This window comes from Melospiza melodia, chromosome 4 (assembly GCF_035770615.1).
Source record: "Melospiza melodia melodia isolate bMelMel2 chromosome 4, bMelMel2.pri, whole genome shotgun sequence".
Taxonomy (NCBI): Eukaryota; Metazoa; Chordata; class Aves; order Passeriformes; family Passerellidae; genus Melospiza; species Melospiza melodia.
This window is the reverse complement of record NC_086197.1, coordinates 66,195,698-66,209,294: the sequence shown is the minus strand read 5'-3', so window position 1 is coordinate 66,209,294 and position 13,597 is coordinate 66,195,698. Positions and strand designations below refer to the sequence as shown.

Genomic DNA, 13,597 nt, shown 5'->3' with positions numbered 1-13,597 from the left:
TCGTAACACACAAGAAGGAAAAAAAAAGAACTTTCCACAAGGGTCAAAGAAGAGAATGTAGTATTTAGACTTGGTAAGGAATACCTATGGGAATTGGGGCCTGAATTAGGACTTGTGCTTCGGTTGGGATTTAAGTTCAGATACAAAACCTTTCCAGACATTACAATTGATGAAAATATCACAGGGTGACTTTTACAAAGTAAAAGTTAATCTGTATTGGATGCCTCTTGTTTTATTCCATATAAAAGTCTTCTCTTACCCGAAGGAGTACTGCCATCATTTTCAGGGGACTTGGCATCTTAGCCTCTAATGGAGAAGAATCAGAACATTGTATTTGCATCAGAATGTTACATGTATCGATTCTTTCAGAATCTGACCTAGTGTGTGTATAATACTGACTAAAGGATTGCAAGTGAAATGAAATTTTGCAGGGATTTGGAGCAGCCATTGCGACAATGAGCTGAGCACCCTGAGTCTTTCCATTTCTCTCACCCTGTTTTCCTGGAAAATGTGCCTCTTCAGGCTTTATCTCAAAAAGAACAGTGCAGAAATGCAGCTTTCTGAGTTGTGTAACTAATCCATCCCCTTCCTCCCCTTCTTTTTCCCTTTGTGTAATGAACAGCATTTTATTCATATCTCTGGGTTAGAACCGAGTTGAATATGATACAATATACATAGTACCCGTTTGCATCCTTGGGGTCTGTGGGAGGAACAAGTATGCAATGAATGTTCTTCATCCAAGCAACAGGCAGCTATCCAGATTTTTTTTACAAAACTCTGATGACCATGCTTTGCCCCTAGCTGTATCTGAAGATATAAAACCATCCTTTCAATAGTTATCCCTTTATTTTTACTATCAGGATAGAATGTTTCACGTAGTTCTGTAGTGGGTTTAATTTTATCAAGGAGTTGTTTGTGTCAAGACATCCAGTCTAAAACTAGAAAAAGATCAGTGTGAAAACTGAGTACACACTGTGTAATTCACAAATACGATAGTGAAGTTATGAAGCAGGAGATGTGGCTACTTGAGTGAAGGTATGTACAGCAGTTTAGGTTTTCAAATTGCTTCATAATGTTGACATGTTTGCTACTGGAATATGTGAGAATGAAATGATTCAAGGTGAGACATGAATGTACATAATAATATTCTTAGCTCGTTGCTTGGAAACTGTCTTTTGACTGCTAAGACTTGCATTGCATTGTACACGTACGTGACTTCTTGCATGATGTATTTCTTTACCTCCCCATTTTTTACAGCAGAGAATGAGAACCTCGATGAGGTTTTTACTGAAGTCACCACTTGCAAGAGGATAAGGAGTGGCTTTTTTTGTGAAGTCAATCAAATTAATTTTACAGAAAATAGAAAAAGTAATGCTGCCTATCTACAGACTACTGTATTTGATATGTTTCTATGTGGGGTTTTTTTCCTATCAAAACAGCAGAATAGATGAAGAAAAATTAATTTTACATGATAATCAAAGATAAATACAAGTTTTTTTTAGGGTATAAAGCATAAGTTCATTAGAGAAAATGACTGCTGTGAATGCAAGGGTAGCAAACTGAAATTCTTTCATAATATCCTGAAAGAACAGAAGAACTTGTATTTGAGTATGCTGTGCTCTACTTTTACTAAATAGAAAAACAACCATACCACTCTATGTTTTAAACTTAGTTACTATTGTGACTAATTTTTGAATATTTTGATGAGATTTCCAGGTACTTTTTTGATATTTTTTAAAGTATTTTAGGATGTTCTGTAACATGAGATTTTTGAAGAATTTGTTTAGAAACAGACTTCAACCTTTATAATAGTAATAATATAAGATAATATAAACCCCATCTTTTTTAAAAATAGTGCTACCATACAATAAGAAACTGCTTGTTTCCCTACAGTACATCAAAAATAGACCTTATATTTAATTTTTACTTCTGATGCAGATGCTTGGAGCAAGATCACTTTACCAGCTTTTTTTGAATACATGCACAGTACATATACCCTAATTTCTAAAACAGGTGTCTTGTGCTAAATAAATAGCTGTTAGATATTGGGACCATCAAACCTGTTCAAGGACAGACCATTGTTGTTTTGTTCCCCGCTGTACACCTTTCTCTATGTGCAATAAAGAGACCTCAGAAAATACATACAGCATAAGATTTTTCTTTTAATCCAGTTATAGGTAGTACTTGTAATCCATTCCTGTGTAACACGCTCCTTCATTTACAGTGGGGAATGGATGTGAGTTAAAGGAGACCTGAAAGTGATCCAAAAGAAGTGATATAATACTAAATACTCTTATTTAGTATTCCATTATTTAGTCTCTCATTGATATGATCTCCTTTGAATGTTGCTTAGGGAGTAGTTCACTCAGTAAGAAACCTGGCTCCCCTGAGCAAATGCAGGTTTGCTCTTTGTGAAGCAGAGCAGAATTCACCAACAGACCCGATCCATTGTGTGGCACAGGTAACTGTGTGTAGATCTGGTTAGGTCTGAAACACAGAATGCACCAGGACATTAAACAAGCCATTAGCTGAAACTTGTTTGTGGAGCTTTAGTACAATGTTTTTTTTGCTGGACTCTGCAGCTTACAGATCAATTTCAAAGAACATGCATGCTTTTCAGACATGTCAGATTTATCTGCCTCTGATTTAATAACATAAAGATAAAAATAAAATGAGGAAAATTACACTGTTTTAATGAAATAATTACTCAGATTGCTAATAAGATAAAAAAACAGTACATTTTGAGTACAGCAAAGAAATAATGTTCTAATTCACACAGTCTTTAAACAAATCTTTATCCCTTAGATCTTAGAAACAGTGTATTGGAACACTGATGAAGGTCTCTATGTCATGGAGTTGTATATCCAGCTTCTCAATATAATTTAGTGATATAAGATGGTGTTTCTGTTTTCTCCAAACTCAGTTTTAACAGTATTTGGTTATTTTGCCCATATGAACTCTGTGAAACTCTGTCCTGGAGCTCTATGGTGTGATGATGCTGATGCAAATTGTTCATCTCTGGCCAGTATGTATATTTGTAGCTAGTTTGTGTATGTTTCTTCTGGTGCCCCTATTTTTCCAGTTATTCCTGGTGGTGTTCTCCTCTTGTGCTGATAAGGGGTAGCTACTTTCTCATGGACGCCTACAAAGGGAGAGTTGAACAAGCTGAATTCTTTTAATCTCACTAGATAGACCTCCCAATCCTTCAAACATTCTTATAGCAGCCCTTTGCAACTCACATTTTCTACTAACCTTTTTTATTGTGCCTGGCTAAAAGTGGATAATCTGGACACCTGCCTGTAACAGAATATTTAGGTTATCGTGAGTAATTTTGCTGCAGTGGAGGAGCTGTTGTTAAGAGGTTGTCTTCTCCAGCAGCATAGAACACAGTTAAGGTCACAGATGAGAAGACAAAGGAGATTGGTTATGTACTGGGCCCAAGTGCAACTCTTCGCATGTCCTTTATATTTTCAACAGCCTATGAAAAGTGGATTTGAAAATGTCCATTCAGTCATCATGTTCTTGCTGTGTTATGATAGAAGTTTCTCTTTTTGCATTAAATATCTGAGGGTGTTGTGTTTCTGCTGTGGTTTTACAGTGGAGGTTGAGCTCTGAAGCACTGAGTTCTCAAGCAGAATGCAGAACTCTTTTCACTGGAATCTGACTATGCATCTCAGGAATAAGGGCTTAAGCCCAAAACAGAAGACAGACTTCTCTTAAAATTTAGTATATAGAAATAACAAATCTTTTTCATAGGCTGGTTTCACTCTGTCTCAAAATCACCACAAGGTGGGGACAGGTTTCATGTAATGAGCAGCTAAAGCCAAGCCCAATTGAACACACAGAAAGCAGTTAATTGTGTGCAGCTTCAAGTAATGGATTTGTGCTGGAGGTGGGGGTGGAATAGATCTTTTAATTCCACTTCTTTAAACACACAGACAGGTTGTCAATATTTCTTGAGGGCATGCAGTTCACATTCCTTGCAGAAATATTAAGGTTGCCCTTTAAATTGAAGATTAATGACACACTAAAATTCTCTAAAATTTTTTGTTGCTGTTTATGATTTGTGACATAGGGATCAAATAAATACCAGTCCAGGAACCTGTATTTTTTTGTTATATATGTAGCAGAACAAGCTGCTGTCAAAACAGTAAATACTCTTCTTTTTACATTTTCCCTCAATGAGTTCAATATTATACAGCTGGAAATAAGGCAAGGCAAGCATTCTTCTTTTTAATCAGAACACTTTTTTTTTTTTTGGTAGTAAAACTAATAGGCTGAAGCCATAAATATGTAACATAACTAATACAACAGAACATGGTGGCATCACACTTTTCACAGATTGTTACATGTATTCTGCATTAGCTTTGCATATTCTTATGGTGAATTGTTCTTTGGCAAAAATATTGGTATAGCTTAAGACTCCAATTCTCCTGTGTATTTAGGGCTAGCTTAGTGCAAGGCAAGATGTAGGCAAGTGCACACCCACTTTTGAGCTATCAGCCCTGTGGCTGACTCCTTGTATAAATTAAATTTTAAAAAAGCCTGAGGGCTGCAGTAATTTCCAACAGCTGTGGTTGGCCCCAGGCTCTCTTACAGCATCTGAGGCTCACTAGATGAGAGTATAATTCCTGCCATGGTCCCAAGGGATCAGCTATAGCAGCTGCCCACCAAAGGTGCTCCATGGTGCAAGCTGGAGCCTGGGAAATTGGCTGTAAGTAAGCCTGTCACAAAAAATACTCTGAAGCAAGCTTTACCTGCAAAAGTTTCCTGGCTTAAAACAGGACTTGGAAGAGCTGCATGAAACCTTTTGTGAAGGTGGAATGAGCTCATCTACAGAATCACAGAATGTGCCAGGTTGGAAGGGACCACAGTGGGTCATCTGGTCCAAGCCCCCTGCTCAAGCAGGATCATCTCACAACACATTGAACATGCATTCATCCACATGTTTTTTCGTATCTCAAGTGATGGAGACTTTATAACCTCTCTGTGCAATCTGTTGCAGTTCTCAGTCACTCACACAGTAAAGGAGCTCTTCCCCATATTTGGGTGGAACTTCATGTGCATCAGGGTCTTCCTGTTGTCTCTTACCCGATTGCGGGCACCACTGACAAAAGCCTGACTTCACACCCTCCCTCCAGATACTTGTATACATTGGTGAGGTGCCCTCTCAGTCATCTTTTCTGGAGGCTGAATTGGCCCAACTCTCCCAGCCTAAACTTGAAAGAGAGATGTTCGAGTCCCTTCATCCTCTTTGTCACCCATGTAGCACTGTGGCATTTGCATACCAGGCTGAGATGCACACAAAAAAACAGCTGGGCAGATGGAATTATATAGCATCTAATGAGGTGGAGGTGGTTTGCTTAGTGGAACTAGTTACTAATAGATTTAAGCAAGTGAAAATTTTATTTGTTGTCATATTACTTTATTCAGACTATTTTTAAATCTTTTTCAACTAGAACTTCTTAATGCTATCCAGAGCAGTAAATTTTGCTATGTTTTCATTCTCTTTGTTAAAGGAAAAACAGCTTAACTTTCAGTATTCTCAAAATTCTGCCTTTCCTGAATATATTAGTAGACTTCAGACTTCCAGATGGGTAGTTGAATCTTTACTTGAGGTTTAGGGCTGAGACTGCAAAAATGAAAGCGATTCATAACTTCATACTCTGTGCTGAAGTTCTAATACTGTCCTCAGCATTCTCATCTATGATATTATTCAGACGGGGGGGGCCCAATGTATAAAATACTATGTGTATATGCAAAGCATCAAGCACTCTTTTTGTCGTTGCAAAAACTATATTTGAATTGTATGTTTCATGGGTTTTTTTGTAGTACAGAATTCAATATACTATAGACCAGCTTACATCTAATTCCCCAGCAGTCCCAATACTGAATGGCACAGCAAGATGCATCCACTAAAAGAGCACATGTCAGCTGCTGAAATAGCTGTGTACCGCATGATTTGATTGCTATTACCGCTTCATTTCTCTGGTGTTTCAGGGTGATTGTGTTTATATACTCAGAAATGTCTAGGGAATCTGAACTTGGGAATACTGGAGAGCTTAACCCTTTCGTGCATTGCTCTGTTTTGGTTAATAAGGCTAGATGACAAAAATCACAGCTATTAATTGGCATAGTTTGATTATTGCAGAAGGGGCCTTGTTCTCATTCATTCCAAAGATCCACTGAAGTTCATGGATGATGCAAATGTAGTGAATGTGCCAGAGCCAAACCAACTATCATTGCTCTACCCATGCAGATGATGTATCACTGTAACTTGCAAGTACTGACACTAGTGAAATTGTTGATAAATTTTTTCCTACCTTTGAAAGTGTACTGGGATAAGTTCCTGAAGTGAGCTGCTAAATATTGTTAACAGTACTTAAAACTAAAAAATGTATTGCCACCAGCCTTCTTTGCTTTTATGACTATTGATTTTATGCATTAAATTTCAGTATTACTAAGTCCTTCTCCTGTTGCCCAAAACCTTAGCTTTCTAGCACATATTTTCCTTTCACTAAACATCAGACCCCTCTTTGTCAAGTTCTGGTTTTCTGACATAATTGTAGCATTCTTTTTTTTTTTTCTTCTTCAGTGTTTTGTTATGAACAAGTGATTGGAAAAATAAAATATTAAAAGATTAAAAAATAAAATCTTAAGTTGGAAGGCTTGATTGGCATATAGAAATTGTTGTAATGAAGGTGTTTCTGAGGCTTTCTTGGACTTGTAGAAGTATCAAACACCGTGATAATGGAGGGAAGAAAGGCATATTCTTTTAGCATCCTTCATGTTCCATGGACATATAAATTATGGTTATTTTAAATCACATGTAATTGTGTTTTAAATGCCAGGGAATATGACATCACCCTCAAGCATGAGATGGAAGACTAACTATACCACTATGGCTTTTTTCTGTTTTTTCAGCAGATTCACCAAAAGGCCCTCACCCCTCTTCAGGCATGAATGGAAATGTGCAGCATCCCACCAGCACCGGGCAGCAGCAGGTCTCTGCCATACCCTCTCCAAGTGCCAGCAAGCCTTGGCGCAGCAAATCCATGAATGTCAAACACAGCGCGACCTCTACCATGCTGTCTGTGAAGCAGCCCAGTCCCACAACCTCCCCTACTCCTACTCCTACTTCAGACAGGCTCAAGCCACCCCCTTCTGAAGGTGTGAAGCCCCCTTCATCTGGACAAAAATCTATGCTGGAAAAATTCAAGCTGGTTAATGCTAGGACTGCTCTGAGACCTCCTTTGTCACTGAGCTCAGGACCCGGTGACAGTGGGAGAGAGGATGACAACTTTTCAGAGTGTGGTGACATGGATGTCTTAAGTGGTGGGGTGAACAGCGGCGGCTCCACAAGTAGCAGTCCCAAAGTATCACCCAAGTTAACCCCTCCAAAAGCTGGCAGCAAAAATCTCAGCAATAAAAAGTCTTTGCTACAGCCAAAGGACAAAGAGGAAAAGAACAGGGACAAAAACAAAGTTTGCACTGAGAAAGCAGTCAAGGAAGAGAAGGATCAGGTCATTGAATCATCTACAAAGAAGAGCTCAAAAATTGCAAGCTTAATCCCAAAGGGAAGCAAGACTACAGCAGCCAAGAAAGAAAGTTTAATATCATCTTCTAGTGGGATCCCAAAACCTGGATCAAAGGTGCCAACAGCAAAGCAGAGCACTTCCTCCGCATGCACAGGGAGTAAGGAGGTTGAAAAACTGAGGACTACAAAAGGAAACCAGTCCCAGTCAACACCAAAATCTCAGCTTAGTGAGAAGGCTTCTCCTTCCTCTGGTCTTGCTTCTTCTGAAGGGAAAGAACCAAGTGCTGCTCTCACTCCAGGATCCTCCATTGGCGCCTCAATGGCTGCAGGCAGTGGCCAAGGCACAGGGAATGGTGTAGTCCAACTTCCTCAGCAACAGCAATACAGCCACCCCAACACTGCCACAGTAGCTCCTTTCATTTATAGGTAAGATCATGGAGAAAATTGGGGTTTGTGCTTCCAATTAAGAAAGAGAGCTAAAATGGATATAGTAATGGTTGATCATGCTGTTATCCCCCAGTTTCTGTCGCAGCATCATGCTAATGTTTTTCTAATATTATTTTTTTAATTAATGTTACTCTATGAACAATTTCTTACAAGAACTCTGAGCCTTTACCTTGTACAAAAGCAATCCACTGCAAATATTTTCTGTTTTGATTAGAAATACAGATCATGTGGTATATTCTCTGTGCTGCTTTTGAAAGGTCATGGCTGAGTCAGGTTTTTAGTGTGAATATTCTTGTTTGCATTCTAAGAACCTCATCATCTATTTGCTCATATTTGATAGTATTTGCTTAGAACTCACCGTTCTTTTAAAAGATCATAAAATAAATTCCTGATGTTTTCAGAATGTGTTACAGTACTGGTGGATATTTGAAGAAAAAACATACACAAACTTCTACGAGTATTCAAAAATATTTCAACAGTTTGTGTAGACAGAAAAGGTTGCTGTTTGCAGTTCTTTTCCTGTTTAGTTTTCTACATTAAATAAGTGTAGATGAACTCCCTGCAGACAGTTAATTTTTACAGGCAGTAGTAACTCTTCAGAGGGCCAAGGCTCTGAAAAAGAACAACAAAAAGTTGAATGTATCAACATTTCTCTGAATTTATTTTGCTGTATGATAGTGCAGTGAAAGAGAAGCTGGGAGATTCATTGTTGTACAACTCAGAAGACAGAAAAATGTAGAAAGATTGACAGGCTGATTTGAATGTTTTCAGTTGTGAGCTGTTGGAGGATTTTAGCTACAGTTGTGGGTAAATTTAACATCTGATAAAATGACAAATACATTATTAAGCAAAATATACTGCCAGTTTTTGTTAGTGACTAGTACTCTGGATAATCTTGGCTAAAGACTAAAGAGGTGATGAAGTAGTCTCTGAGGAAGTATATATATCATTACACGCAACTAAACATAGCTTCAAAACCAATCTGGATGACTGATGAATTCAGAAAATCATATGGTAGGAAGAAAAGGCTCAGTGTGGGTTATATTTATTCTAATATGCAGTGGAGCCTCTGGAGTTTCAATTTTATGTATCATTGGATACACTTAACATGCATGTGACAATCTGGAATAACCTCAGTGATACTGAAGATTTCTAGTGTGGTTCATGTAGGCTACATATGTGTTAGGGTGCATGTACAAGGAGAGAGAAAAAGGAGCTATGCTTTGCCTTCAGATGTGTGTGCTGCTCAATGGCTATTTTGCTGCGTATTGATGCCATTTCATTGCATGATGGAGATGTCTTAGGTTTGTTTTAAGCTTTCCCTTGAAGCAGGGTGTATTTTGAATATTAAAGGGTGATAGAAGCATGCATCTTTCAGTAATATTTCTTATCAATAATTGTCTCTTTGCTTCAAACAAAGAGCAAAGGAGTATTTGAAGTTGAATCTCACATGAAAATAAAATTCTCAGAGCCAGTTTCTGATCTCAAAATGCCTTAAACTCAGAGCAAAAGATGGACTTTGATTAAGTTGCTTCAATATGTATCTCTCTAACTGAGTACAGAATCTCACTAAAAAATACACAGTAACTAAATTTCTTTAAAATCTTGAGGAGTTCATAATACCAGACAATGATTTAATAGAAAAATATAAATATAATCAGGGATAAATTACCCAAATTTTCAAAGTCCGCATATTTATTTCTGTGGATATGTGGTAAGTGGAAATGAGCAAGAGCTGGAGCACTATGCTTACATTCTTTGTTCTTCAACATAATTGTTTTCAAAGCAGACACCACCATTAATACACAGAATTTTCAGGTGTGCTTTCTAATAGCCGTATATAAATTAGTAAACAATGATTACCATTTAGACTAACAGGGGTTTTTTAGCCAGCTACAAGGAATATCTAGGCTATGTGAGTTTGAACTTCAGTCTTTGTACAAAATTTCAATAAAATTTACTAAAAATACAGTTACCCAGAGTTCTGCAGAATCTTGTAATATATTTGTGTCATTTATTTAGACCATTAGCACAAGAATAAGTAAGCTAGTCCTTTCTTGATTTGTTGCTGATACCTGCAAATACCATGTATTTTGAAATATTTTTTGTTAACCAAGAGGATGTTACTGTAGATTACTGTGAGGAAAATTAGGTATTCCAAGGAGTTTTTTTGAGAATGCCATGTATTTTCCTTAAGTAAGTAATGCAAACCTATAACAGTTACTAATAGTCATGTTTTCAAGAAGTCTATATTTTTATTAATGGACTGTTTTAGTGGGAGGTTCTCAAGTGGGATATTGCACTATTCAGCTTTCCAGTCTTGGTGCTTTTCCCTGTCTGATATCATGCGGTATTTTTATTCCTCCTAAACACCTGACATCAAAATTCATATGGGATTAAAATTTCTCTTCAAAGATTAACAGCAACAGTCAGAGTTGTGTTTGATATTATCTAAACAGGTATCACTTAAATTCTTCCATTCTGCCAGAAAGTGATGCTTTATTTTCAAAAGTGGCTGTGAATATCCTATTTACAGTCCCCTGTGTGTCCCCTCGGAAGCTGACTGCAGTGTCCCACTGATGTAAGACTGAAGAAGATGTAATTTATTTGCCAGAAAGCTTGATAAGATAGATACAGTAGGAAGGTTTAAGAGACTGTATAATTGTTTGAAGTACACCAGCTGCGACTTAAAATTGCTCATTCTTTTATTTAGACAGAATTGTAGGAGACTGGAAATTGTGCTATTTTCCCAAGACCCTTAAACTTCTATTGAAATTGGCCTTAGAATTTAGCTGTCTTCCTAGTAGTGCTTAAATTTCAAGCACAGAATAGTAAACAGAAGTTTAGCACTTACTAGGCTACAGTGCAAATGGGAGGAAAAAGGTACATTAATGACAAAAAAAAGAAATCCTGCTGAATTTCAGTAGAAGAACATTGGGTTGTAACTGGATGCATGTACTGCACATCAGCTTTATTTTATTAACTCCTCCAGTAACCACTGTAGGGGATTAGTAAGTCTCTTTCCCATGGCCGAGATACAGAATCTAAAGCTCTCAAATCCCAGGGCCTGTGTTGCTCAGGAATTGCTTACTGCCCAAAATGCTGAAAGTAGAGAAATTGCTGCAGTGAATTAGCTGACCACTCATCATCCCAAGCTACACTTCTATGTTGTACATTGCTTAAATTTCCATTTTTCAGCTAAGTTTTTGTTTGATGATAGCAACATCTGGAAGATGTTTCAGCAGTGTCTGAATTGCAGTCTTGCAGAGATATTATCTCAGTATTGGACTACAGATGCCAGTTTGGCACTTCTTTTGTCCCTGCAGAGTAACAAACTGGCAACTTCAGCTACCTAGTATGTTGGTGTAGAGAAAATATTGCCAGACTCTTCTTTGAAATGCAGAGTGAAAGGATAAGAGGTAAAAGATGCAAGTTACAACAGTGGAGGTGCTGATTGAAATTTAAAAAATATGGGTTTAGTTTGAGGCGATGAAACACTTGGTGCAGGCTGTGGAGCAAAGTTATGGAATCTTTGTCCTTGGACCTGTTCAGGATTCAACAAATCAAGACTCTGAGCAACTTAATGTGGCCAGACTCTCTTTAAGAAAGCCATTGGACCAGACGGCACCTAGAACACCTTTCTGATCTCAATTACTTTATGATACTGTAAGGACAAAAGTATTCAACAGGTAGGGCAGAAAAAGGATGTATCAGTGTAATAAATAAACATGTTACTGGTTACTAAAACTTTCTTCCCAACTCCTTTACTACATGGTGATCAACGCAATTGTTTTACTAGGCCATAGTCTCAAAGGTGAGCAGGAGGTTCAGAGCAGTGACAGATGGAAAGGAGGATATATCTGGTTGCATCTCTGGAAGTACAGTGACATTCAGTTCCAGATGCCTATTCAGGATGTTTTTGTACAGGCTTAGGGAAAAAATTGTACTACTCTTCAAGGATCCTGCAACTATAATTTGCGCAGGTTTTCTTGAAGCCATATTGATATCCTGTTTTAATGACCAGAAGCTACTTCTGTGTCACTGATTGTGGAGTTGAAACCAAGTTTACAGAAAAAAAATTCTGTCAGTTAATTGTGTTTGTTAATAACAGATTATACTGCTATTCAATAAAGTGAGGACTCGAAGTCATACTGCAGTGCTTTATTGATTCCTGTTATTTGCATTGCTGCTGTGAAAATAAAGCAACAGTCACTCCCAAAGTTTTGCAATCATAGGTAGTGCTAAAGATTGCCACTCACCAGTTTTAGTTGTAACAAATACATGTACTTTAGACACACATCCTCCCATTTTTCCATCATAGATTTTCAAGTAATTGTGCAAGAAAATTTTCCATTGTAGAGGCGTTAGTTGAGGAGATGGGAAGAAGCATAATAAATGAAGAAATCATTATAAACACATATTTGATTAATTCAGTTCTTTGACTTAAAAAGATGTTTTCCTTCTCTTTGATTGCTCTTTTTAAATATGTGAGAGAATAATCCCATTGCCTTCCTTCTGTTTTGTGAGGCTAAACCATATCAACTCTTTCTGGTTTTGTGTTTGTTGTTTTTCTGGTTTGTTTTGTTGTTGTTTTTGGGTTTTTTTTTTCCCCAGAAGGCTTTATTCTTCCCCATTCATTCTCCCTAATAGCCATTCCTTGCATCTGTTCCCAGTTTAACTCACAGTTCTTGAACATGGGTGATCGAACTGCTCATATTGCAGACATGGTCCTGCCAGTCTGTTACACTGACAGTGATACACATTCAAGACAGCTGCATCTCAGGGAGCTGTTGGAAAAATGCCATCATTTTTATCTGTTATCTTGTGGAATGTCAACTAAAAAGCAAACAAATCTTTGATGTTATCTATGTTTACCTAAGGTTGGCTATTTTTTTGAGACAGGAAATGACTGACTGTGTTAGAGACCATTTTTTAAGCAGTGTTTCAAACTCTGTTCTTAATTACCCTGGACAGGCTCATTTTAATCAGAATGAATAAGCTTGTACAGATCTGACTGAAAGAGGGATTTGTCCCATTAAGTGAGTTTGATCACTTACAAATAGGTAGCATGTAACTCAGTGGGTTGGAGATAAATATATTCTTTGATTGCCATGATTGAAATAGAAACAGATTTTTCTGTTTTTATGAAGGTTGCCTAAATTAACCACTACTGTAGATGCACAGCACTGAGAGAAATATCACTGGACTGGCTTTGACCAAACTGAAATGCTTTTCCCTTTTTCTGATATCAAGAGAGATGTAAGAATTTAATTCTCTTTAAGGCAGTGGGCTGTGAGTAGGTAGAGGATAGAGGATAATTCATTTAGGCCAGTGTGCAAGGCTAATGAGAAGATCACTTAATTTGCTGTTTACTTGCTTTGAGCTTAATCTCCAGTCCTGCAGCAATCACTTGAGTTGTTCATAGGATTAATACATCCTATTAAAGCCAGAAGCATAGAAGACAAACCTCACAATTTAATTTCCCATTTTTTATAAAAATTAGAAGAGGCATTTATCATCTTGGTCCAATGTATCACAACCCACAATGGACCCACAGCAATGCAACTTGAAGTTTTAGGTACCTAGTGTGTACCTGAGTACTTCTTGTTCCCC

General features: G+C 37.5%; 1 protein-coding gene across 12 annotated transcripts in view; it reads left to right on the top strand.

Annotated features, from left to right (window-relative positions):
• The window catches only part of NAV3 (neuron navigator 3), a 509,384-nt gene that overhangs the window by 372,532 nt on the left and 123,255 nt on the right, over window positions 1–13,597 (top strand). For 11 of the 12 annotated variants that reach the window (XM_063154995.1, XM_063154993.1, XM_063154994.1 and 8 more), the window contains one exon: window positions 6,925–7,963. In XM_063154995.1, the coding sequence (XP_063011065.1) occupies window positions 6,925–7,963 (1,039 nt within the window). The remainder of the gene's footprint in view (window positions 1–6,924; window positions 7,964–13,597) is intronic. The other variant, XM_063154989.1, reaches the window with a different exon arrangement.